The 25600-nt window shown below is 56.1% G+C and overlaps 4 protein-coding genes and 1 long non-coding RNA gene across 10 annotated transcripts in view; 2 read left to right on the top strand and 3 right to left on the bottom strand.

Moving 5' to 3' along the window:
* Positions 1-2465: 2465 nt before the first annotated feature.
* LOC128154825 (uncharacterized) lies at positions 2466-4677 on the bottom strand. Of its 2 annotated transcripts, none has more exons than XM_052815960.1 (2): positions 4333-4677; positions 2466-3236 (listed from the first exon to the last, which is right to left on the bottom strand). In XM_052815960.1, exons 1-2 carry the CDS (start codon positions 4652-4654, stop codon positions 3088-3090), a joined length of 471 nt encoding a protein of 156 aa, XP_052671920.1. In that variant the 5' UTR covers positions 4655-4677; the 3' UTR covers positions 2466-3087. The 2 variants fall into 2 exon arrangements, with proteins under 2 accessions (XP_052671920.1, XP_052671919.1); XM_052815959.1 differs by lacking the exon at positions 4333-4677 and adding an exon at positions 3985-4310.
* Positions 4678-7367: 2690 nt separating this feature from the next.
* LOC128154199 (uncharacterized) lies at positions 7368-10085 on the top strand. Of its 2 annotated transcripts, none has more exons than XR_008239291.1 (3): positions 7368-7412; positions 9164-9283; positions 9972-10085. It is a non-coding gene; the product is annotated as an uncharacterized LOC128154199 (long non-coding RNA). The 2 variants fall into 2 exon arrangements; XR_008239290.1 differs by lacking the exon at positions 7368-7412 and adding an exon at positions 7463-7510.
* Positions 10086-10542: 457 nt separating this feature from the next.
* CLPS (colipase) lies at positions 10543-13205 on the bottom strand. The gene is made up of 3 exons (XM_052814442.1): positions 11629-13205; positions 10903-11025; positions 10543-10819 (listed from the first exon to the last, which is right to left on the bottom strand). Exons 1-3 carry the CDS (start codon positions 11737-11739, stop codon positions 10682-10684), a joined length of 372 nt encoding a protein of 123 aa, XP_052670402.1. The 5' UTR covers positions 11740-13205; the 3' UTR covers positions 10543-10681.
* A 385-nt stretch (positions 13206-13590) lies between these two features.
* On the top strand, positions 13591-17914 carry LHFPL5 (LHFPL tetraspan subfamily member 5). The gene is made up of 4 exons (XM_052814443.1): positions 13591-14189; positions 16743-16979; positions 17325-17357; positions 17614-17914. Exons 1-3 carry the CDS (start codon positions 13778-13780, stop codon positions 17339-17341), a joined length of 666 nt encoding a protein of 221 aa, XP_052670403.1. The 5' UTR covers positions 13591-13777; the 3' UTR covers positions 17342-17357; positions 17614-17914.
* An 895-nt stretch (positions 17915-18809) lies between these two features.
* The window catches only part of SRPK1 (SRSF protein kinase 1), a 28969-nt gene continuing 22178 nt past the window's right edge, over positions 18810-25600 (bottom strand). For all 4 annotated transcript variants that reach the window (XM_052814437.1, XM_052814438.1, XM_052814439.1 and 1 more), the window contains 4 exons: positions 24218-24325; positions 22799-22868; positions 22246-22338; positions 18810-21326 (listed from right to left, as the gene is read on the bottom strand). In XM_052814437.1, coding sequence (XP_052670397.1) covers positions 21142-21326; positions 22246-22338; positions 22799-22868; positions 24218-24325 — 456 coding nt within the window. In that variant the 3' untranslated portion in view covers positions 18810-21141. The remainder of the gene's footprint in view (positions 21327-22245; positions 22339-22798; positions 22869-24217; positions 24326-25600) is intronic.

The following is a 25600-nucleotide window of genomic DNA, read 5'->3' as shown; positions in this document are numbered from 1 at the left end:
GGCTGGAAATAAAGCCTGAGCATCTCCAAGTCGCAGCAGTATCACCGCCCGACCCAAACCCACTACACCTCTGGGAAAACAGCCCATAAAAGCCAGTTATAGGCTCTGTTGGACAGATTTAATGATTTTCTTCTTCCCCTCAGCCCTTCGCAGGGCAGGGAAGGAGGCAGGAGGGATGCAGCTTCCCCACATTTTAAAGGAAGGAGCAATTTGTGCTTCCAACTTTTCTTTTTTTAACTTTTAATCCCAGTCTCCAGGCTGGATTTGACGTCCCAGCGACGCCCCAAATCCAACTCAAAAGTTTAATAGCTCATTATGGAGAGACGCCATTTAAACTCTACCTTTTAAACCCTAAAGTATCAGCTCTTGGCTTTTTTTTTTTTTTTTTTCATTTTTCAAGTTTTTTTTCACCGGCAGCGGCATGGTCCCATTTGCTCGGCATGGCGAGGACAGAAACACGGCTGCAGCGTCGGAGCCTCGGCTGGAAACTGCTGGCTGGGAACGCACCGATGATGGACGTATACCCCACAAGCTCTTATAGCTCATCGTGTAAAATACTCTTTCCTGCTAAAAGCAAGCTCACTCGAACGTGCATTTTAAAAACAGAAGCTTTGAAAGAGATTTTGTGCCCAGAGAGGAGGAAAAAATAGTAGAAGCTTAGAAAAATATTCACGTTTACCTCGCGCAATCACTTATACCTACTGCCAATGAAACTATATATTTGTGCATACACTCTATAGGGTATTTTTGGTAGGTGGCATTAAAAGAAACGTTAGAGCCGAGCACAGGAGCCTCGTTTGGCGAGGGAAAGCGCGAAAAACAAAAATCCTCTCCGACAGGACACTGACCCCCGCCCGCTGCGACCCCACCCTGCCAAGGCCACCTCACCCCCCATCCCCATCCCAGTGCATCCCAGTGTCCCCAGCAACCTCTGTATTAACTCCCCTCGGACATCCCCTGCCCTGGGGGGGGGTGGGGACCCCCATCCTCTCCTCACCCCACAGCAACAGCTGGGGGCACCATCCCCTTCCCCACCCGACTCCCCAGCCCCACGCAGGACCCCAATACCCCCCATACAGCCCCAAGGAGGGTCCCTCAGCCCCACGCACTCCTCACCCCAACCCCATACCGCCCCACGCTACCCCCCCCCCCCCCCACTCCCCCTCAGACCTACGGTATTTCTCCAGCCCCACACAGACCCGACCCGACCCACCCCAGCCCCACACAGACTTCCCCCAGAACCACGCAGCCCCACGCAGGGCACCCCCAGCCCCCCGGCCCCACGCAGGGACCCACCTGCCGCCGCCGCCCCCACGCTCCGCCGCCGCCGCCCGGCTCCGAGTGACACTGCGCGCCCGCGCCGGCCGAGTCTCCCCGGCCGTCGGCGCCCCCACCTTCCCGCCCTCATCCCATTGGCCGATCCGCCTGCCCGTCCGGGCGAAGGCGCCCGTTACGCCTTCTCATTGGCTCGGGTGGTGGCGGTATGCAAATCAGAACGTTCTCCCCTCCCCTGGCGGGCCGGCCCGCCCCGCGCACTTGCCGGGGGCGGCGGCGGCGAAGCCGGGCGGGAACCGGGGGGGGGGGCCGGTCTTGTGCGGTGGCCCTGGGGGGGGGGGTCCCGGCCCTGTGCGATGTCCCGAGGGGGGCCTGGCCCCGTGTAATGCTCGGAGGGGAGCGGGGGCAGCCCCGTGCAATGCCCCCGGGGGGGTGTTTGCCCCCGTGCAATGCCCCCGGGGGGGGTGCTTGGCCCAATACAATGCCCCCGGGGGGGTGTCGGCCCCATGCAGTGTTCCAAGGACACCTCGGCCCCACGCAGTGCTCCAAGGTTTCCCCAGCCCTGAGCAGTGCCCCTGGGGTTGGGGGGGGAACACCTTCGTGCAACACTCCCCCCCCCCCCCCGCCCTCCAAGGGCACCCCAGCCCCCCCAGGACCAACCAAACAACCGTCTCCCACAGCTGGGGACGGAGAGGTGCGGGTTTGGAGGACACAGCGGCTGCTGGGACAGGCAGAAATGTTCCCGTTCAGTATGAAGGAGAGAAGATTTTTGGTAAGAGCTGCCTCAAAATACCCCCGAGATTAGAATTAATGTGCATTTGCAATTAAACATCCGATCGCTGCTTGTGCACCGTTCAGCTAATTGCAGTGCCTGAGCCCAGAAGGGCAAAAAAAAGCCGGGGGGGGGGGTGGATCACTGGGCCAATTTAAAATTCAGCATCTCTAAGTCTTTTTCTCAAGTGTGTTTTTACCAGATTTGTGTTGGAGCTGGTGCTCGCAGCTCCCAACCTGCACCCCGATTCCTGCGCGTTGTTCCAATACCCCCCCCCCAGGGCCAGGCTTGCGGCAGCGCTGCTTTGACAGATGCTTGCTCGCAGGTCTGCTCTTTGATACGGAGTTCGATTTTCCCAGCTGTAATTTATACACCCATGGCACTCATTGGAAATAGGGAGTTAAAAATTAAAGCCCACTTTAGAAAAAAAAAGATTTATTTTCACGACGTTTCATTTTTCCCTCTCTAAAATAACCCAGGAGAATCTTGCATTTTGGTTTTAAACACTTCCCGCCCAGCCTCCGAGAGCTTTAAATTTCCATTTACCAAAGAAGTATTGTGGGTTTCCAGTATCAGGAAACCCCGCAGCTTAATTTTATGCAGGCCCCTTAGATAACACCTAAGCCCTGAAAAATAGCATGGGACTGATGGCGGCGGCAGGGGGGGGTCCAGCCTGCTTTGTTCTTGCACCACAAAAAAGGTAAATTTGTTTGCATAGAGAAAAAAAAAGCAAAATACATGGGAAGAAAACACCAGAGTGGTTTTTTTAAAAGACATCCTCCAAATCACTGCGGTACCAGCGCCGGACCCCCTGGCTCGCTCTGCTTTCTTGGGTGGTGGGATGCCCAAAAGGCACCCCCTTTCCCCAGTGCCGGGGTCTGCCCCGTCCCCCCCATCCCTGTAACACAACCTGGAGGAAATCTGCTCCATAAATAATCCCAGCCGGCTTCGGGGCGGCTGCCAGGGGCACTGCTTGTTCCCCCTCGCCATCCAGCTGGCCGCACATGTCCTGCCCCAGCCCTGTGCCCGCCACGCGACCGTCACCCGGCCCCGAAAGGACAAGGGGTCTGGGGGAAACCCTTGCCCCCCACCAGAACCGGGGAGCAAAGCCCGGAGACCTCCCTTTTGCCGGTGATGTCCTTCCTCGTGCCAGCCCCCGAGCACCTTGCGTGATGTGAGAATGGCAGTTCTGGAAAAAAAAGAAAAAAAAAAAATTTTAAAATAAAATAGGGGATATTTTTATTCATGCTTGTCTTCTGCTAAAAATAACCGGCGTTAATCTGCCTTGAGAGCGCGGGGAGGAGAGGCGTCCCTCTGCCTCGGCTTCGCGGCTAAAAGCTGCATCGGTGAATCTCTCAAGCGTGTTGGAGAGCAGAGGAAATGGGTTTTCTCCCGGTTTCCTTCCACATGTGACAGCACGAATCGATGGCCCCGGGTTTAAATCGATGGCCCCCGGGCAGATGACCCATGCGAGATGCTCCCCTTCCAGGGGGACCAAATCCATCCTTCGCCCCCGGTACCCAGATCCCTGCCCGCTGCCCATTTTGGGGAGCAAAGCCGCTTTTTGCAGCCTGGCGGTGCCGTGGCACCCCCTCCCCCCGCCATGTGCACCCCTCCGAGGGCCCGGTTTGTCACCCGGGGCACGGGGTGCAGCGTGGCAGGAGCCCGGCAGCGCGGTCGCGGGGAGCCGGGTGTTTACAGGAGGTGCAGCCGGGTGTTGCACAACAGGCAGCAGAGTACGGGAGGACACGCTGTCCTCGTCACCGGCGGCAGGGACGGACGGTGGGGCCAAGGGGACATGGGGGGACACTGGGGGGGAGTGGGGGGGGGGGCAGCAGGGCAAGACCACCCGCTTGGCATGGGGATGCTTGAGCCAGGGGGTGCAAAGCAGCCGGCGAGCTGCTTTCTGCATGAAATCCCCCTCCTAATGTTGCTACCGGAGAGGCCACGGGTGGGATACTGGGTGTCATCGTGGAGCCTGGCCGGTGGCAAGCGGCCGGATCCAGCCCTGGGTGATCCCTCCTCCGGCTGCGACCCCCCTCTCTTTGCTCGGACTCACGGCTCCTGCCATAAATTTTTACCGGCAGAGGGGCCGAGGCATCCCCGGCACGCGGGGGGACCCCCGGAGCAGCCCCTGGCTCCATCGCAGGCCTGATCCTGTCCCGTCCCCCAGCGTGGCCAGGGCTGGCCCTTTCCCCACGCATTTCCAATCCATAAATTTCCGGGTTGCGATCCGAACGCCGGCCCTCGTTGCAAAAAAACCTCATGCAAGCAGGCGGGGGTACCTCCAGCCAGAGGCTTTGCCGGGGCTGGATCGGTCCCCAAGTCCCCGTCTCCCCCCAGACACCCGGGACGGCTTTTACCGGTCGAAAGGACACAAATATTTTCCCAGATTATTTCCACCCTGGGGAAAAGAGGGAAAATCCCTGCACCCCCTGACTGGAGATGAGTTGGGGGGGGGGGGGCAGGGTCCAGAGGTCCCCCAGCCCCACCGGAGATCCAACCCCGCACAAGCGAGGGCAGGATGCAGCGGGGCCGGAGCGGGGAGGATAAATAAAGTCCGGCTTTGCCGTCCTGGCCGGGGGCCACTTCGAACACAAAGTACATTCCGGTCTGGACGTAACGAACTGTACCAGCCTCTGCCGGGGCGGGCGAGTGACTGGGGGTGGCTGGGGCTCCCCGCCGGGGTCGGGGTGTCGGGGTGCAAGGTGGCACCCCTCTCCTGGGTTAGGTGCAGGGGTCGGCGGAGGGTGCAGCACCCCCGGGGATGCTCAGCAGCGAGGCTGCACCGTGCCGTGGGGATGCTCCCACCGGAGGGATCTGCACCCCAAAAACACCCAGGAGGGATCCCCCCCCCCCCTGCCCTGGGGTGGGGGGGGGACATCGCACCCAGCAGGGACATGCACAAGCGTGACTCAGGCCAGTGCTACGGTTGCACCCCCCCCCCCTCCAAACTTTCCCCCCCTCCAGCTCCCGGGGCTTCGCTCCCTGCCGCAGCATCCCCAACCCCGTAAGCCGCAATGGGGGGAGCCCGGGGGGGTGGGGGGGGCCGGGGTCGGCTCCTGTCCCTGCTCGGAGCAGCCCCGGCCGGGCCGGGTGCCAGGAGCCCGCCCTGGGGACACGATGTACCGGCGGCGGGAGCGCAGGGACAGCCTGCCGCGGCAGCCGGGGCCGGGGGGGGGCACCGGGGAGGTGGGGGGAGACCCTGCCGGGGGGGGGGAGGGGTGCCTGCAAGGGGGCATCACCCCCCCACCCCCCTTTCAGCATCCCCCGTAGCGTATCCCCAGCACCACCCCAGTACCCCCACCCCAGTATCTCCCCTGCATTTCCCTCCCACCCCCGGTGCTGGCCCGCTCCCCCCCTCCCCAGCTCACCAGCATTTCGGGGGTTTTAATGCTAAAAATACCCAGCCGGGGGGAGCCACCCCCCCCCCCCAAACCTGGCTGTCACAAAGCACCCAGCCTCGAGCTCTCCCTGGGCTGACACAGCCCCTCGGCCCCCCCTCGCCCTCCCCACCGCCCCATATTGCACTAATTAATTCCTCCAGCAGCGCAAATAATTCAGCCTGAGGATTTTTCCACTTGTGCCCCGCTGGCAAACACCAGGAGGGGTTCATGGAGGTGCGTGGGGTGCCTGGATGTCCCCCGGGGCCACCTCTGTGTCCCCATGTCCCACTTGCAACCTCCACTACTGCCCCGAGCTGGGCAGTCCTCAGCCCTGGGCTGCTCTGGGCTGGGGGAGCATCCTCAAGGGCCCCCACCCCGGCCATGCTCCCAGCCCCAAAGCCAACCCCGAAGGATGGAGGAGGGACGGGGACCCCCACACCAGGTTTTGGGGCCCCCGGGGCTGCGGTTTGCCTGGAACTGGTCCCTGCCCTCCCACCGGGTCCTTCCCTTCTTCCAACCCCAGGGAAAAAATATCGGAGCGGAAAAACAGGAGAGTGTCTGACATTGTTCCCTCCGTCACATGTGAAGGCAAAGCCGGAGAGGCCGGGAAAAATCTTCAACAATTGGTTTTGGCAAGAAGAGGCAAACCAGAGCTTTTCATGAATTTTTTTTTTTTTTTTTTTTTTTTTTTGTTGCTAGAAAGGTTGCTTTCCCTCCAGCGAGAGCTTGAAGCATGGCTTCTTGCCAGCTCCATCCCTAAACCATCTCCCCAGGATGGTGCAAACCTGGCCCAGATTTAGGAAAACGCAATTGGAAGTCGCAGGATCAGGCCCCCACATCCCTGGGGGCTGCAGTTGGGTGTGCGGGGGGTCTGCCCCCCGTTGTACCCCATGGCTTGGACCTGCCGTGGGGGCTTTGCTGCTGCAGGTCCAGCTTGAGGTGCCCCATGTCGGCACGGGGTGGTGGGGGCAAACTGGGCCAGCTCCCCAGGGATTTGGGGTTCCCCGAGCCCCCGGTGCTGGCTGGGGTGTCCCACACCCCGCAGGGACGTGCTTCATCCCCGCGGCTCCTCCTTTGCAAACGCAGTGGCCACCTCCAGCCAAAAGCCACCCTGGCCGAGGGATACCCCGAGGGGGGCCACTGCCCCCCCAGCTGCACCAGCCACCGCCCTGCCATGCCCCAACCGAAACCGGGGGGGGGAAAAGTCATCCGGGGAGGGGGAAATAAAACCCAGCCGCAAAAGCAAGCAGGCAGCCCCAGATGCCTCTGAGCACCCCTAAACACCTCTGGGGCACCCCCCCAAATACCTCCGTGTACCCCCAGACGCCTCCAGGCAGCCCCTCGGGTGCGTTCCCGCAGCACGAGCCTCCCACGAAGCACAGGCACCCCCAGCACCCACCCACCCAAACCCCATGAGACCCCCTGACCCCGCCGCAGGATCAGGCCCCTGCATGACACCAGTCTGCAGCAAACTGGGGGTGTGGGGGGGGAAATCAGGCTGTGCCTGGGGTCTGCCCCCCCCCCAAATCACTGCCCTAAGCTAGGTGCTATGGGGCTGCTGCCTGCCCAGGGTCCTCTGTGAGAGTGGGGGGCAGCTCAGCCCCCCCCAAAAGCATTTACCCCACAGGGTGAAGGCTGCAAGAGCAAACCCCCCCCCCTGGCCCCCTCTTTTGGGGGGAGTTGGCAGAGCTAGGAGGGTGCTCCCCATTTGGGGGGGGGGTCTTTGCTGGGGGTGTCTGCGAGGATGGGCATCGGGTGGGCACCCCACTGGAGACCCCCCCCTGCACCCCCCAACTCATGATGGTACACGGCGGGGGGGAAGAGTGCGGTGAATTGGGGGTGCAGGGACACCCCGGGATGGGCAGAGAAAAGGAGCTTCGACCGCATCTTTGCAGAAACGCAAAAAGAAATTACTGCTGAGGAGAGGAAAAGGCAGCGTTTTGCGAAAAAAAGGGTTAAAGCAGCGCGGAGGAGAAGAGGTGAAGGCCGAGGGCTGGCGGAAAGGGGGGGGGAAAGAGGGAGGAGGGAGGTTGGGGAGAGGGAGCGCGGCTCTGCGAGAACATCCTGTACCCTCCTGGTAAAAACAGCCCAGGCGGGGGGGGGGACAGCGGGGGGGGGGCGGGAAAACCTTCCAGGCCACCCCCCCCGGTGTACTGGGGGACACTGGGGGCGCCCCATGGGTGAGCAGGAGGGGATGGGGGTGCAAAGTGGGGTGCAAGCCTGGTGATGGGGTGACACGGGGGGGGAGGGCGTGGGGTACCAACCCCCCCCCCCGTAACGCCCCTTCAGCCTCATACTTCTCCTTATTGCTTTTTAACCAAGGGGGGGGCCCTGTGCAAAGCAGGGTGGGAGGAAGGGGCACCCCAATGCTTGCACCCCTTCATTGCCCAGGGTGAACTGAGATCCCGGGGGGGTGCATGTCCCCATGCACCCCCCGCCAAGCTCCAGGCAGGGTGCGGGGGGGGGGCACCAGGGTCACGCCAGCAGCTGGGGATGGGGTTGCACTGCTGCCAGCCAAAGTGGGGTGTAACCCTGGTGATAGGGTGAGACTGAGGGGGGGGGCTTGGGTTGCCCCCCCGCGATGCTCCTTCAGCCTCGTACTTCTCCTCCTTGCTTTTTAGCCGGGGGGGGACAGCACTGTGCAAAGCAAGGTGGAAGGAAGGGGCACCCCAACACTTGCACACCCTCCATCACCCAGGGTCCCTGGCTGGAGGGGGGCATCCCCCTAAGTCCGTCCCCCCCCCCCCCCCCCAGCCCAGCCAAGAACCTCACTGCAACAAAATCCGCCGGCACAAGGATGCCCTGTTCATACCCCCCCTCCCAGCTCAGGGTGCCCCCACCCTGGTGTAGGCCCCCCCCGTCCCCAGGGCTGGCAGCACCCCCACACGCGCCGGGGGCCCCTTCCTGTGTTTGTTAAGACTCCGTGAGTCAGGCGTCTGGTTTTCGGTTTAAGCCAATATTTACCAGCCCAGAGCTGCCAAAATAAAGCTGCCGCTTCACCAGTAGATATAGGGCCGAGATGGGGCGGGAGCCCGTTCGTGTGGTGTCGTCCCCCCCCAATACAGAGACCCCCTTCCCACCTCTCCGGTGCCCCCATCCTCCTCCTGCCAACATAGGGACACCCCAAAAATGGGGACACCCCAAAATCCCCATCATATACACCAGGAATTGGCCCAGGCTGGCCACCCCCCCCAATATCTTCCCCCTCCAGGGAGGGGGTGAACCCCAAAGCAGGGCTCAAGGGGTGTCAGGTCTATGGGGCTGGGTGCATTTCAGGGCCCCCCCCCTGAGGCTGAGCTGCCCCTGGGGTTGGGGGGGTCCCTGCTAGGCTGGGGGGGGGGTCCCCAGGGCTGGGGGGGGGCCCAGGCTGCGGGCACGCTGCGGCTGCCCTCTGCTGGTCCTGGCACTGCCGGAGTCTGGACGTTGGCCGCATCCTGCCCATGCCAAGGATGCAAAGCCCCGGACGAGGCTGGCCCTGGGCAGAGGCAGGGCTCCCAGTATCCCCAGTACGTGTCCTGGGTGATGCCAGCCTCTCCAGGGTGCTCCCCACTGGTGTGGAATGGCGTGTGGGGCTGGGGACCCCATGTAGATGGCAAAGCCAGGGAGAGACCCCGTGTCCCATGTCACCTGCCCCACGTCCCCCCTCGCTCTGCCCGGGGGTGCCTGTCTGCGCAGGAGAGGGGCTGCTGTCCCCGTCCCTGTCCCCATTCCCATCTCCCCCTTCCTCCAGGCCTCATCCCACACCCACGAGGACGTGGACTTGGTGGCCTCCTGCCGGGACCACCACATCAACGAGACCAAGACCCTCAACGCTTTCATCACCCACCACAAGTTTAAAACTAAAATCCAGGTCAGCATTTTCCCCTCTTGCAGCTCCACTGAGCCAGGCTTGCAGGGGCCAGCAGGTCCCTGAAGCATCCCCTGCCCTGTCCCCATGCTGCCCCCCGTATCCCCCCACCACGGTGGGGACCCCCCCTGGCCGTGCCACCCTCCCAGCCGTGTCCCCAGTGTTTCTGCAGGTGCACATCCTCAAGCTGCTGGTCACCCTTGTCCTGGAAAGAAAGTTTCCTGCAGGACATCCTCAGCTGCCCTGTACAGCCCCCGTCCCCCCATCCCATCCCCCCCCGTGCAGAGCCGCCATGGGGTGCCCGGCCCCTCGGGGCGATGGGGAGCGACGCTGTGGGTGCTGGTGCTCCTTCCGCCCCCAGGGATAGAAACACGCCGGGTGAGGATGGCACCGGAGAAGCCAAGAACCCCCCCTCCGGTGACCCCCTCGCCTCCTGCTGCCCCCCCAGCTCTGCCAGGCAGGTGCCTCCTCTTCCTCACTCCTCCACAGCACATCTGTGCCCCCTCCCCATGCCCAAACCACTGGCTCCGAGCTGGGCATCACCCCCCTGCAGCCCACCCTGTCCAGGGCACTGCTCTGCCAGGGGCAGAGTTAAGGGGATTTGTGGCCTTGCTGCCAGCTGGGGCTGCTCCCAGCATCACCTCGCCCCAGGTCCATCCCGAATTCCCAAAACTCGCTGCACATCTCGCAGCCAGACAAGCTGCTGTAAAAGATGCTGGTGGGGGTGCTGCATGACGGGCCCCCATGGTGTGTACAACCGCTGCCCGTACAAGGTCCTTTTCGGGGAGGACTCCCGCCCAGCCGCTGCCCGCTCCGAGGAGGAGGAGCAGCTCCCGGCGTGCAGGGTCACCCAGCGCCCGCAGTGCGACACGGCAGAGGCAGACCGAGCACCCCGAGCACCCACAGCTTCGACACCACCTTCAAGTCCCTCTTTTTCGGCAACATTTTCTAGGGGACGTTTCCAACCAAAGCAGCGGCAGCGGCAAATAAACCGAGTCAAGCACAACCCGACAGCTCCCTCGGATCCTGGGGCTGCTGCATCTTCCCCTTCCCTGCACCCCCTTTGCTAACGCTCCCCCTGAGCAGAGCTCACCCCATGGCTCGCTGCTGGCCTGGCCCAGATTATTATACAATTGCGTACGATGTGCACGCGCATATAGGTAAAGCCGTCATGTCCCTCTGGCTTTTTCCGGCACCTTCTAGCCCTGCTGCTCCCGTCCCAGGCCAGAGGGACACGTCGAGTGAAAACGCTGGCTTGCAGCTCGGCAGAAGATGCTGTTTACTCGAACCTCCCCCCGCAGCCGGGGCAGCGCGGGCAGGTCCGGGCATCCCTGGGGAGGGGATAAAAGCAGGGTGGCAGGGGCAGCATGGGGGGTGACACCGGGGAGGGTCTCTTTTCCTTCACCGTGACCCGTCGGAGCTCCGGGGATCCTTGCAGATACCGAAGTCGCTGTTGGTGATGGAGCCCACGATGGTCTTATCAACGTCGCAGTTCAAGCCGCTCTCGCAGGGACATTCGTAGTAGACCCCATAGAGGCTCTGTGGGGAACCGAGGCACGGTGCAGCGCGGGGGACATGCCCCTGTCCCCGGCCACCCCCGGGAGAAGAAGGGGAGGACGTACCTTCGGAGAGCACTTCTGGAACTCGGCCGCCTTCGGTGCACATCGGGCCAGGCTCAGGCCGCTGTGCCGGTGGCAGCAGCCGCTCTTGCACTGGGCGCTCTGCAGGCACAGCTCCCCCGTGTCCTGCACCATGAGGCAGGGCGTGAGCACCAGGTCCTTCTCTGTCGCCCCCTTAATCCCCCCCAGGCATGGGTCCGGGGGGTTTGGGTGGGTGTCGGACACCAGCTCTGCCTTTTGGCTGGGGCTCAGCACTGCTGCCAGCACCCCCGAGCCTCCCGCCCTGCAGCATTTCCTTGGTCTGGCCCAAAATACCACCCGCTGAAGTGCTGGTTTCTGCTGGGCTCACGGGAATAGGGCTGAGACACCGCTGGGAAAGTGTCCCCCCTGCCCATTGCCTGCGAGCCCCCCAGGGAGGGGGTCCTCACTGGCACAGGCAGCTGAGAGCTTCAATCCCATCCACGTTCAGGCTTCCCTGTCCCTTTGCACAGGCACTTTCCCAGGCTCTGAGATCCCTCCAACCCCCAAAAACACAGCATGCCATCCCCACCTGCCTCAGTTTCCCCAGCCACAAAAAGTTTTGCTCTCAGCAGCTGCAGCCGTCACCCCGGGGCTCCCCCACGTAGCTGCTGCCAGAGACCAAAGCACCGCGGAACCCTCTGACCCCCCCATTGCAGCACTCGGGGCGTCCCCCGGCTGTGGCAAGGACCGGCTTAGCATCCCTCTTACCAAGTTGAAGATGAGCCCTCGCTCATGCGGGGCGGACAGGGCCGGGGCCAGGAGCAGCAGGACCAGGAGCAGGCAGGGGGACAGCACGTTGGCCATGGTGGGCTCGCTCATGTCTCCGCCACGGGGCCGGCGGGCGCTTTATAGCGGGCGTCTCCATCAGCTGATGTGGCTGCTCCTATCACACCCCAACTCGTGGCATTGGGGCTGCGCCGCGACGCCCTGCCCAGGGCAGGAAAACAGCGATGGCCGTGCTGCCAGGCGGTGCCACGGTGGGGACAGCTCGCCCTGTCTCCAGGTGAGCATCCCACACCGGCGATGCCAGCCCGCCCTTTGGCAGCTCCTTTGGCCAAAGCCAATGCGAAGTAATGGCACTCCTGCGCTTCCCCCGGGGGGGATTTCCAGTCTTCCCTCCTCTCCTTCGCCCTGCCTGCAGGGAGCCGTGGAGCTGGGGTTCTCCAGGACACCCTCCTTGCTGGGTGCTGCTGATGGGTTCGTGGGCAAAGCGAGAGCCGGTGCCACGGCAGGAGCTCTGCTCCGTGGGAAAGCACCAATCCCCAGATCCTCCATCGCTCAAACGTTATGATCACAGATGCCAAGAAACCCACTCGAGAAAGCCCAAAGTGTGGCAGAAGCAAGCCCACCCCCCTGCTAGCATCCCACCGGCCTCGCTCAGTGCTCCGGAGCCCACCGAGGTCCCCAGCCCGTGGGCTGCCATCTCACCTTGCCCTGCCCGATATTTGCTCTCGGTGTTTCAGTGCTTGGGGGACACGACTGATGAAAGGAAAACAGCCCTGGGAACGGCACAGCTTTTCGCGCCCGCCTTGGCCTGGCTGCTTTCGGCAATGATTAACGCCGGGGCAGCCCTGGCCTTCGGCGGCCGCAGGGGTGACACCGAGGCTGGCGCTGGCTGCAGGGTGACCGTCACGCTGGCACGTGTCATCCGGGTCCCACGGTGGGAGCTGAGCCTCTGCGGTCCCTTGGGATGCAGAGCAGATGTGACTCCTGGAGAAAGGTCCCAAGGTGGCTGCAAATGCCCGCAGCCTGTCGGGGCAGGCTCCCGGGCTGCCCACGTTCCTCTGGCAGCAGGACACCGGAGCCTGGCAGAGAGCTGGCCCTGCCCCAGGTGCTGGCTGATGCCCCAGAGCGTCCCGGCAGCAGGATGAGCCTTTTCCCTTTCTGCAGCGGAGCTGTGGGGACTGTCCCCTCCCTGCCTGCAGCCCCAGCCAGCCCTGGAGTTGACAGGGGGGGTCCAGGGGTCCGCAGCCCCCCATCCCAATGATGCAGCACCCCACGCAGCCCCCTCCAGTGGGGGAAGACTCTGGTGACAGCAGCTGGGAGGGCAGAGGGGAGCAGCCAAGGGGGCACAGCATTTGGGGGACATCCTGGAGGTCACGGCACGGCCCCTGGCACATCCTGGGGGGCAAGACTCACCCTGGGGAGCATCCCAACGCGCACGCTGGGGCATGTGGCACATCCTGGGATGCATCCAGGGGCGCATGGTGCAGCCCAGGCGCGTCCTGACACACATCCTGGGGGTGCACGGCACGTCCCGGGGCACAAAGCGCATTATGGGGGGGCACTCCGTGCCCCCCAGAGTACACAGCAGGGCATGGGCCGCATCCTGGAGCACAGCCCAGGGGCACAGGGCGCATCCCAGGGCAGATCCGTGGGGACACAGGGCTCATCCCACAGGCACTGGGGCGCATCCCGGGGTGCATCCCAAGGCACGTGACGGAGGCACAGGGCACATCCCGAGGGAGCATCCCAGGGATACGGGGCACATCCCGGGGCTGCATCCTTGGGGCACGGGGCTCGTCCCGGGGTCCCATCCCGGGGCCACAGGGCACACCCTAGGGGCGCATCCCGGGGGTGCAGGGCACATCCCGGAGGCATATTCCCGGCGGTACGGGGCTCATCCCGAGCCCATCCCGGCTCGGGGCGGAGCGGGGGGGGGGGGTGGTGGGAGGGTTGGGGGTCGCGCCGGCTCCTCCCGGGTGCCCCCCCGGGCTCGTTGAGAGGCGGGAGGGGGGGGGTCGCGCCGCCGCCCCCCGGGGCGGTCCCGCCGCCGCCGCTCGCCGCGTTCCGCCGGGGCGGGGCAGCGCCGGGCGCCCCGGGGAGCGGTGCCGGTGCCGGTACCGGTGCCCCCGCCATGCCGAAGCTGCTGCCGGCGCAGGAGGCGGCTCGGATCTACCACACGAACTACGTGAGGAACGCGCGGGCCATGGGGGTGCTCTGGGCCCTCTTCACCCTCTGCTTCTCCATCTTGATGGTGGTGACCTTCATCCAACCGTACTGGATCGGCGACAGCATCGACACGCCGCAGGCCGGCTACTTCGGCCTCTTCTCCTACTGCATCGGCAACGCGCTCACCGGCGAGCTCATCTGCAAAGGCAGCCCCCTCGATTTCGGCACCATCCCCTCCAGCGCCTTCAAAACCGCCATGTTCTTCGTAGGCATCTCCACCTTCCTCATCATCGGCTCCATCCTCTGCTTCAGCCTCTTCTTCTTCTGCAACGCAGCCACCGTCTATAAAGTCTGCGCCTGGATGCAGCTGGCGGCAGGTGAGCAGGGCCGGGGGCGATGCATGGGGGGGCCGGGGGCTGCCGATGGTCGGGCCAGAGCTGCTTTCCCCTCTCGGCCCCCACCTCAACTCTACCGTGGGGGGGGGCTGGCCGTGAAAGGGACACCAGCGTAACCTCTGTGCCCCATTTGCTCCCCCTTACTGGTTACCAGTAGGGAATTTGCGGTAAGTAAAGCCTGTCAGAGCAGCTGAGACCCAGCAGACTCGCTGCGTGTGGGCGATGCTCCCCCCCCCCCATGTGCTGCTGCTGCAAAATCGTGCAACACCAACGGCCCAGCCGCAGCCTGGCCCTGCTTACCTTGGGGGGGGGCTTTCCTCCAGCCACCGCCCAACACCGTCACTCCTGCTCTGCCCCACAGCGCAGCTTCAGAGCATCCATCCGAGAGCACCGAATACTGCAGGGCCGGGGCACGGGGCTCCCTGCTGTATTAGGGATCCTGCGGGAATTAACGAGGATACGGCGATAACTTTTGCTGGGTTATTTGGTACCTACAATACCCCCCGCAGCAACCGGTAACTCCCTGAGCTCAGGGGATGACACACTGGGAAGGTGGAACAGGAGGAGGGAACTTGACCATAGGATTTGATATCATCACCCATGTTCTCTTACTTTTCCACTCATCCCCACATCCCTCTGCTCATCCCTGTGGATCTCCACCTTCCCCATCCCTCCCCCAACACAGTGAGACACCCGAGACACCCGGTAACCCAGCTCCTGCCTTCACAGCCCCAGCTGAAACCCAACCCAGCCCTTTGCTGCTCCTGAATCATTTATGCCAGGACCCGCCGCAGCCCCCGCGCCCCTGTGGCAGGGACACCCCGGCTGACACCCCACGGGAGGACGGCCGTGGCATCGGGGTTGCTCCAGTTCCCGGCTAAAGAAGGCAGCTCAAAGCAAAGATTTAGATAAGAGGCTTGAGGCAGCTCAGCCTCCCGGGGAGCCGGGAAGGCTTTGCTGTTGTATTTGGGGCTTTTACGTACGTATTTGTGCTGGATGGGGGAGAGAAACCTGGCACAGGTGCCTCCAGCCACACGGACGAGCCCAAATCATCCCTGACAGCCCAGTTTCTCTACCCCAGACTGGCTCTCGGGAGTTTTTGAGCCACCACGGGGCAGTGCAGGTCCTGCTGCATTTCTGGGAGTTATTTTAAAAAGGGTTCAGGTGACAAGTGGATCCATTTTCTGGCCTTTGCTCCGCACCCAGGATGTATTTTCACAGGAGAAGCAATTTCTTTCCAGCTTCCCCCATTTCTCTGTGCCCCTCCTCTCTCTTAGCTACAGGGAAAAGTAATTAAATAGAGGAGAAACCAGCTGCTTCTCAATGAAGAGATATGCTCTCTGCAGACCTAGGAAGCTGCCCACTGGCCTTGCAGCTCTCCTGTCCCCAAGCCAAGGGAAAAAACCATTGGCAAAGCATGAGGCAACTGCCCCAAAAGTGTTTTCTGGTTTACCAAGCACCCAGTGACAGAGAAAAGGCACCGGTACGGGGCAGGGAGCATCTTGCTGCTGCAGCAGGCTGCGCATGTCCGAGAAGGGCAGGGACAAACATCTGCTTGTCCAGAGCTCCCACCACAGGGTCATTTTTGGTGTGAGAGGAGCCTGGGAAGGCCTCACACCTGCACAAAAACATGTAAAAGACCAGTTACTTCCATGGTCTGCACCAAGGTAACAGTGGAGGACACAAAGAGCCTCCGTTAATCACGTCCCAAAGCCTTGCAGATGAGCTTGGCTATTCTCCCTCCTGAACCCGGTCACTCTTCTTGTCCAGCAAATACAACAAATTCTTTGAGCTTGTGGGGAGAAAAAAAAAAGCACTTCTGAGATTTTGGGACACGAGCCGCTTGGCAGAAGATGGCCCTTCGGCAGCTCGCGCTGGGTTTGTTGCAACTCCCGTGGCAAAGCTGCAAAGTGGATGTGCCGAGGGCCGAGCGGCCGCCGAGGTCGCGTGCATGCCGGGGTCAGGCGATGAGAGCAGCCGCAGGAGGAGCCGGTGGCTCATGGCCGGGCTGGAACCACTGCAGCTGAACAAGCAGAATTAATCTGCCTGCAAAGCTGCTGCTGACGGCAGCTCTACATTAGCAAACCGTAAGCTGAAATCCAGCTACTGCACAGGGCAATAACAAGGTTCTCCCCTTCGTACAGACTAAATCCATCCCAGTTTTGTTTGGAGAAAATATTTCTTTGGAGCGACATGGCCGGGGATGTGTGCGGAGGCAGGAGAGGAGAGATGTTGCCTGGGCAACACGGTGATGGGAGATGCTGCTGCAGCCTGTCCTTGATGGGGAGCCGCGTGCTGAGCGCGTGGGAAGGCAGGGTGCTCAATCCTGCTCCTCCCTGGCTGCAGCAACATGAACGAAGCAGAGCCCACGCATGACGGGCAACCACAGGGCACCTTTAAGCCCAGTTAGCCGGCCCATAGTATTTTATCTGTTTGTAGCATCGTGTTCCATGCTCCTCCACCTACCCTCTCCCCGTGCAATTACCAGCTCAGGAGATAACTCACAGCCGCTCTAACGTCTCCCTCTCCCCACAGCTACCGGGCTGATGATCGGCTGCCTGATCTACCCCGACGGCTGGGACTCGAGCGAGGTGAAGCGCATGTGCGGGGACAAGACGGACAAGTACACGCTGGGCGCCTGCACCGTGCGCTGGGCATACATCCTCTGCATCATCGGCATCCTCGACGCTCTCATACTCTCTTTCCTGGCCTTTGTGTTGGGGAACCGGCAGGACAACCTCCTCCCGTCCGATTTTAAAGTGGAAAATAAAGGTAAAAGCAGCTGGGGCTGAGCTCCCAGCCCCAGTCCTGCTGCAGAGCATTTCCACCCTGCAGCTGATTGCTGTTATTTGGGAGGATGGTGGCTTCCTCTAGTAGAAGCAGGAGAGCTGTCATGGTCATCACACTGCTTCAGAGGGACAGAGAGAGCGCCAGCAACAGGCAGAAAATTGAAGGGAGCACAAGGCAGGAGCCCAAATTGAGCTGGGCTACATTTCACCCACCGGGGGCTTTCTCCCCATCCTGTTTTAAATTGGAAAACAAACCTGGAAACCACACCTGCACCTTCAGTTTTATACCATACCCCATTAACACTGTAATTATCTTTTTGTTTTACAGAAGAGGGCAATGACTGACAGAGCTGATCACCAAGTAAGTGATGCCCATAGTGGTTTTTAACACTTTTTCCCAGCACATGTAATGTTGCTGAAGGACTGACACCTGTATAGATTTCAGTGCTATACTCACATTGGTTTTATTTGTGGTTAAAGGGGAAATAGTCTTTGTTTTGCCTCCTGAAACCAGGAAAACAGAAATCCTTGCCAAGTGACCAAAAAAAAAAAAAAAAAGTTAAAATTTGAAGTAATGCTCCATGTGGCAACAGCTGACCTGTTCTTTCTCTTCCCAGGGACACCTAGAGCTCTTCTTCCATCAGCCCTTTTCTTTAAAGTGACTTTTCCAAGAGCTTTAAACTTACCAACTTCTGTGGATTTTCTACAACAGTTCTTTTCACCAAAGGGACCGCTATCGGCTCACAGCTCTCGTAGAGTTTATTTGATGGGAAGAGCCCAAACTGGACACTTTTTTTTTTTTTTTTGAGTCTATCAGAAAACCTGGGGAAAAGGGGAGGGGCAACAATTTGCTGCTTCTTGGGGTTTGTACACCTTCTTTCAAGGAAATTACTTCTGAATAAAAAAAAAAAAAAATTAGCATTTTGGGTTTTGTGCTAGTCTGCTCAGGGCAGGGGAAATCCTCTGCCGTGTCCCAGGTTGCCCCCTTGTACTTGAAAAAATACGGTGACACAGCCAATTCCTAGCAAAGCCATGAATCAGCTCCCCACTCCGGGCAACAATTACCAACCACAACGTTTCAAAAAGGGCACTTTTCTGGGGGAAAGCCCCCCCCCCCAAACCCATCTGCTGGGCTGCAGCAGGCCTGCAACAGTACCTGCAAACTGCAGCAGATGGTGCCAGTCAGCATCAACTCACTGCACCGCCTGATTAATCTGATTTAGCCATCATTTCTCATCACATCCAACACCTACCTGCGGCAGCCTTCGGCACAGTCCATTTCTGCAGAAGACAAAGCAGCACATCTTCCCATCCAGCTCTTACCTGGTCAGTACCCCAAGTTAACCTGTATTATGATTTTCATTTCTACTTGCTGTAAGTGGTTGGTTCCTGCAGCAGTCAATTCAGTTCAGTTCTAACAAGGACCTTCCAGTTTTACACTTCCCCCTTAAAAAAAAAAAAAGTGTTTGGGAAGGTTTTAAGACACTTTTCTAGGGAAGACAGCAGAGAGGCTTGGAGAAAAACCTATTTTAGAATGGAAAAATGCCAGCAGAGCTGTCCTGCTATTGACCACTCTTCTCCCCCTTTTAAAACAGATCACAATACCAGCAACAAAATCTTCATCTACACCATCTCCCTGCATCTCTTTCTGGAAATCAAAACTAAGTGCTCAGTAGCAAAGAAAATTCCATCGATGGGCCACTAGCTCAGAAAGAACAGACTTACAGAGGGAACATATGAGGAATAGGGCTCAGTTATTAAATAATCTGTTTATTGTATGGCTTTCACAAAGAAAAAAGACAAAGCACCCAAGTAGAAAGAATAAAAATGTATTTTCCTTCAGGTTTTAGACTGACACAGCAAGTACAAATCCTTTAGTGTGAGCACTTTACGGCAATTTGGAAATTTAACAAACCCCAAGTGAACGAGCACACGGTACAAGGCTGAATCCTGACAGCTACTTCTGCAGGTCTTCAACTCACAAGCTGGCTCTAGCCTTGGCTATCATGGTAAAAAACATCCTCCTCCAGTCAGGGGTGGCAGAGGGAAGGGAAGGAAGGAGCTCTCAGAGTCGAAGCGTGCAGACCCCTTCTAGGAGAAGTTCTTTAATCAGCCAGTCTCAAGTACACAGGACATGGGTGAGCTTTCAAGACAACAGAAATTGTTTGCCCTGCCAATGTATCTTCACAGTATGTAGACAGTAGGTATTTTGGAACCCAGTCCTGTCTGCAGTCCTTCTCTAACAGATATGGAAGTGACAGGCGACTGGAAAACTCCAGATGAAAGGGAAAAAAAAGTCAAATCAGCAGTTTAAAACTCTTTTGGTATGTTACCTTCCTTTAATTTTAGATTATATGCATAGAGAACCTGATCTACCCCTAAAAGAACATGCAGCATGATTTGCATTAATAAGCCCAGTCAGGCACCGGACTGGAGAAACCCTTTTCAAGTGGATTAAAAGACACCAAGGTTTATGAATGAACAATCCTTATGAACCAGGATTTCCAAACACACATACAGAAGTGACACGCAACAGTGGTCTTGGCAGCTTTGGCAACATAATCATCTTGGATAGCATCTGCGTGGCCTCCAGCATGCTCCTGCAACAACTTCTATCCTCTGAGAGCCACCACAAATCCAAAGGCCTGTTTGGTCCAGGGTAAGGAAGTGCCTCTGAAGTCTCAATGCTGCCAAATCTTGCTTTAGAGTAGGATGCACTGAATCTGTAACAGGACGGGCAAGTCTAGAAGAAGCCATCATAAAACTATCAAATGCCACAGTGATTTAACTTTTAATTAAAATTAACCCATTTACTCATTATATCCAACCCCTTCTGAGAAGTTTATATAGAAACCCCACAGAACATTTTTACTTGGGATAACTCTAGAAACAGCTTCTAATCCAGTATCTACATGGAAAAGTCAGTTCTCTTCCACTTCTGCTAGCTCTCCTTGTGCTAATGGCCCAGAAAATAAAAAGGCAGTCCCATCCTGGGTAGTTATTTCTGAAGGCCAGCACCTGAAGCAAGTTAAAGGAAAAGAAATCTTTACACTAGGCCTTCAAGTGTTGATTTTGAAAGTCAAGAGCTATAGCATGGCTGTGACACAGATGCTGCCACCCTTTTCTTGGGAAAAAGTGAATGGCCAAAAATTAAGGGCCAGAGTAGACTGCATCAGTGAAAGCCAAACTCTGAGATATAGCAACCGCCTCAAGCAAGGCAAAAAAAGTGCCAGTAAGGGATAAAAACCAAAAAACTTACAGCTCACTAAAATGTTAGAAGAGTTGCCTGCAACAAGGCTACGTCTCTGCAGCCAAAGGGCACACCCATCTGTACGCTGAAGATTGTGCGTTGAGTCAGTTCCAGCTTTTGCTTATTTTGCTTGTCACCTTTTAGTCACAGGCACAGGCATTAAAGTAGAAAATGTCACCAAGTTCAGAAACTATTCTGACTATCTGGGTACAGGGAAGGAAAAAGTAAAGGGGCAGGGCACTTTGGAAGAAGAAATAAAGGACACTAAAACCTAGGTTTAAATAGCTCTCTTCAAAAGATTTAAACAGCTAGAACTAAAGAAAAGTTATGCGACTGGAAAGCAAAGAATACAGTAGACACCTAGAAAATGATGAAGGATTTGGAGGTCTTTGCTCTACAAGGAACTAACACCACCTTGGTGCCATCTGTTACTTCTCACCCAATTGCTAGCTACTGGATGAACAGCAGGAAATTGACTCCTGAGTCAGTGAGATAAGGAGGCGTTCAATCTTCACATCCCCTTCATGAAGAAAGGAGAGTTGGAATTTAGCTAAGGGAGCTTATATGAGCACAGGTGAGCTCACATCTGTAACACACAGTGCGTAACAGTGAGGAGACTCAGGAAAAACTTCATATTCTAGTCAATTAGTCTTTGGCGAAGCCTAATCAAGGCAAAACACAGATGATGCCCACTGGCTGAGGAGAGTCGCCATTGAGTCACACAAGCAAACTCAGCAGAACAGGTTAGATTTATCTAAAATCTTGGAAGCCTTGAAGGAAGAACTTCACACTGAAAATGAACAAGGAAAAAAAACGGATCTGGGAAGGGGCAGCTGGGTGCATGTATGCTATGCTGTAAACCAGAGTGTAGTGCTGTGGCATTGGGTTGAAGCCTCTACGAGTTAAGCCAGGGGTGCCTGAGACACTCTGCTGCTGTAGCTCGTTTCTCTGGGATCAGCTCCAACATAGGTAATAAGAAGTCTGTGAATGCAGCTGCCTCATCTTGGGACCACTCGTATTTTTCCACCAAGACTTCAAAAAGGCCCCATGGCTTCAGTTTGGTGATGTGCTTCAGATCACCTGAAAACGAAGACAGGTTAAGTGCAAGACATGGGAGCAAAGCAGCTGAATAAAATAGGCCAAACAGCTAAAGACGACACACTGAATTCAGAAACTGTTCTGAATAGTTGGGCATAGGGAGTATAAAATGGTAGGGCGTGCTAAAGGAAGAAATAAATTATCTTACAACCCCTTTTCTATCTGCTTTTGAAGACTGTTCTAGAAATGTACTTCCTTGAAGGCTTCTTTTTTCCCTCCTGCTATTTCTGATCCAATATCAGCAAATACTGTTTAGCTTCATTAAATCACCAACTATACTGGTTGACATCACAGATAAACACTGTGCCGTTGACTTTGGAATACATGCAATACATGCAGCACTGTTTGAGGAAGCAATACACTACTAACAAAAAAGGGTTTGTTCTATAAAAAAAAAAGTATTAAACTAGGTCAAAAACTTCTTCTTGAGACTCAATACATTTCTGGGGTACTTAGGGCTTTATGGTAACTGTATAATGCATCCTGAGCAACATGGCTCAGGATGCAAGGCACTATTTAGGTGACTGGCATGCTAGAAATGGAACAAAGCTGTCTAGAGAAAACTTCAAAGGTGAGTCAACAACTGCAGCTGACAAAGATCAGCTAAATAAAGCCAAATCAAGTCTGAAGAAATATCTACAGTACTGTTTTTCTACCTGCTGCATTTGATCAACACCAAGATGTCAAGTACTAGGATGCAGGATACTTTTAGCAGTTAGACAAGAATGCCTTATATTTAGCTGCAGTTTTACTGAGAAAGCTTTTCATAAAACAAAAGGAAACACTTAAAGAGGCATCTTTGCTAGCATCTATTGTTAACTGGCATTTTCCAGCAAGGCACTCTTGTGTATTTGGGGCAGGGGATGAAGGGGTAAGTGACATTTGCTTTGTTTCCTTTTACCTTTTTTGGTGAAAAACTCCTTGGAATATTTTCCTGCCAAAATGAGCTTGCGAGGTATTTTCCCCAGAAGTTCTATGATCAATGCAATGTGATCTGCATTTTTTCAAAAGAAAAGACAATGAGACACATCCACACAAGACATCTCTATGCCCCAGTTTCTTTCTCTAGGATATAAGGACAAAGACATTCTCTCCCTTAAAAATTACTTTGAGATCCACCTGAAGTCAGATTACACTAAACAAGGACAAAGTCAAGGGGCAAGGGGGGAAAAAAGGTAAGGGCCATTTGAGGCATGAACAGTTTGAGAAACAAGATAGAGAATCCAGTGGTAAGACGAATGGAAAACATCAGAACAAGAACATGGATTTTACTGCATGGTGGTTTACTGCAGAGGCTCAAGCACAGTTGTCCCCTAACACCATTGATTTGGGTAAACAATCTTTTTGCAAGGAGCCTCTGCATTACTAACTCATAAGAGAAGGCTCATTGTGAAGAAGCATCCATTGTTTTTCACATCCCATTTTAAAAAGGAAATACACTTAGACAAACACACCTTCATCCCGTGAGTAATCTTCCCCAGAATGAGGCTCAAACAGATAGTCTCCTGTTGCTAACTCAAAGGCCTAAACAAAGAGAAATGAGCACGTTAAATCACTTTAATGCACTTCACAGTTAGACGTACCGCAAGTTGATTCTGCGTATCTCTGGGCCAGAAGCAAAGCAGTGGGAAGAATAACCTGTAGAACTCTAGTACACCATTACCATCTTATGATGTACAATAACTTTGCAACATTTTAACGACTGCATTAAAAAAACATCACAGGCATATCTATGATGAATTCTGGATCGCAGCATAATGCAGTATGGTTGTGTGAAATTGTACAAAATTAAGGCATTTCACAGGCTTAGCCTCTCTTCCGCCTCAACAGCATTTTGCAAAATGATGTCAGGTCCAAATTCTAGACTTTTTACAAAGATTCTCCCCTCCCTCCAAATTTTAGATACTAAAGACATTTTTCAAACAGTTAATTTCTGAACATTCATATGTAGATACGAAAACATATTTTAAATGAGAACATTTGCATTCACTTCACCTCACCACTTCTAAATTCCATGATGCATTTATCCTTTTACATATTCACTTTTACTCAAAACAGTACCTCTGACCTTTTGCATTCTTAGTTTTCTTTACAGACTGCTGTAGTCTAACTATTGAATTAGGCACTCGGAGTAACCACTGCATAATTTTGGCCACACGTTCTGCAGAGGCAACATGACCATACTGCATTTTGTTTTACCACATTCATCAAAAATCACAGCCTGTTTTCCAAGACGGCAAAAATGACTTCACTTACAATTTTCCGAGCTTAAAAAATAAAACCCAAGCTTTGATTTGTAGAAAACACAGAGTGGAGACTGCAAAGAGGCACATGCAGTAACTGACTAGACTGATTTTTTTTTTTTTTTAATTTTTTTTTTGTAAATCAGCATATTCTACATTTGCCAGCTATTACAGGAACAGCTTCAGCCTCGTCTCAGCATTACTCAGATTATAAAATGATTCCAAACATGCAGAGGATGCATATGATTAAAATACAAATTTATACTGAAGACATCTGTGAAACAGTGCTGGATGCAGCGGAGACGCTCTTTTATATAAAGGTTTTGTCTTCACAATTGCATAGCTGTCTTGTTTCTCCACAGAGCATGATGTCAAAGTACAGTTATATTTGAAATCTGCTGGTGCTGTACAACAAAACTAACTTTCAAAAGGAAAGCCACATGTGGCAGAAAAAACAAACAACTTTTGTATGGAAACATGGTATGCAGCAAGTCTGGAAGTTGGCTGAACACCTGTGAGGTTTTTGCCAGGCGTGGCTAGTGACTCAGCAGTCCAGAGTGCACAGCATACAGGAGTTTCCCAGAATGCTCTGCAGAAATGGTTTAAACTCTCCTGGATGACCCCACTCACCATACATGCCGTGCTCCAGATGTCAGCAGGGGTGTTATATCCCGATCCTATCAACACCTCCAAGGATCGGTACTGTCTTGTCTGGATGTCTTCAGTGAAGTGCTTGTGCTAAATAGAAGATATGTTTTACTAAACAGTTAGAGACTGTTTAAAAGAGGAGAATCAACAACCTGGAAGGTCAGAGCCGATCAAAGCTCATTCCCATTACATTTAATCCAAATTTTACATCCTCTTTAAGTATTTCCCTATATTCCTACAAGTACTGTTTAAATGCTCTACATGAGACACTCCTTGAGTAAAACAGTTGTATTGGCTTTGTGTGGCAAGGTTTTGGTAGTGGGGGCAGGTTACAGGGGTGGCTTCTGTAAGAAGCTGCTGGAAGCTTCCCCTGTGTCCGACAGAGCCAAGACCAGCCGGCTCTGAGACGGACCCACCGCCGGCCAAGGCCGAGCCAATCAGCAATAGTGGTAACGCCTCTGTGATAACATTTTTAAGAAGGGAAAAAAAGTTGGGACAGTCAGAAATGGCAGCCAGAGAGAGGAGTGAGAACATGTAAGAGAAATAACCCTGCAGACACCAAGGTCAGTGAAGAAGGAGGGGGAGGAGATGCTCCAGGCGCTGGAGCAGAGATTCCCCTGCAGCCCGTGGTGAAGACCATGGTGAGGCAGGCTGTCCCCCTGCAGTCTGTGGAGGACCCCACACCAGAGCAGGTGGGTTCCCGAAGGAGGCTGTGACCCCGCGGGAACCCCGCGCTGGAGCAGGCTCCTGGCAGGACCTGAGGATCTGTGGAGAGAGGAGCCCACGGAGCAGGTTTTCTGGCAGGACTTGTGACCCCGTGGGGGACCCACGCTGGAGCAGTGTGCTCCTGAAGGACTGCACGCCGTGGAAAGGACCCATGCTGGAGCAGTTCTTAAAGAACTACAGCCCATGGGAAGGACCCACGTTGAAGAAGTTCGTGGAGGACTGTCTCCCGTGGGAGGGACCCCACACTGGAGCCGGGGAAGAGTGTGATGAGTCCTCCCCCTGAGGAGGATGAAGCGGCAGAAAATAACGTGTGATGAACTGACCATAAACCCCATCCCCGTCCCCCTGTGCCGCTGGCGGGGCTTGGTAGAGAATCCAGGAGTGAAGTTGTACCTGGGAAGAAGGGAGGGATGGAGGGAAGGTGTTCTGAGATTTGGTTTTATTTCTCATTACCCTACTCGGGTTGATTATGAGTTAATTTTCCCCAAGCTGAGTCTGTTTTGCCCGTGACGGTAATTGGTGAGTGATCTCTCCTGTCCTTATCTCGACCCACAAGCTCTTTGTTATATTTTCTCTCCCCTGTCCAGCTGAGGAGGGGGAGTGATAGAACAGCTTTGGTGGGCACCTGGCATCCAGCCA

The sequence above is a fragment of the Harpia harpyja genome, chromosome 19 (genome assembly GCF_026419915.1).
Source record: "Harpia harpyja isolate bHarHar1 chromosome 19, bHarHar1 primary haplotype, whole genome shotgun sequence".
NCBI classification, from domain to species: domain Eukaryota; kingdom Metazoa; phylum Chordata; class Aves; order Accipitriformes; family Accipitridae; genus Harpia; species Harpia harpyja.
Note: the sequence above shows the minus strand (reverse complement) of the source record. Positions and strands in the feature narration are given on the sequence as shown.

Bases quoted from the DNA above. Each gene is read 5' to 3' on its own strand.
- LOC128154825 (XM_052815959.1), bottom strand. From the start codon at position 4,251: ATGCGTGGGGAAAGGGCCAGCCCTGGCCACGCTGGGGGACGGGACAGG. The intron at 3,237-3,984 runs GTAGCAACATTA...TTTTTTTTCCAG, and splicing joins TCCCACCCGTGGCCTCTCCG to AACTGCCATTCTCACATCAC.
- CLPS (XM_052814442.1), bottom strand. From the start codon at position 11,739: ATGAGCGAGCCCACCATGGCCAACGTGCTGTCCCCCTGCCTGCTCCTG. The intron at 11,026-11,628 runs GTAAGAGGGATG...CTCATGGTGCAG, and splicing joins GAGGGCTCATCTTCAACTTG to GACACGGGGGAGCTGTGCCT. The intron at 10,820-10,902 runs GTACGTCCTCCC...GGTTCCCCACAG, and splicing joins TCCAGAAGTGCTCTCCGAAG to AGCCTCTATGGGGTCTACTA.
- LHFPL5 (XM_052814443.1), top strand. From the start codon at position 13,778: ATGCCGAAGCTGCTGCCGGCGCAGGAGGCGGCTCGGATCTACCACACG. The intron at 14,190-16,742 runs GTGAGCAGGGCC...CTCTCCCCACAG, and splicing joins CTGGATGCAGCTGGCGGCAG to CTACCGGGCTGATGATCGGC.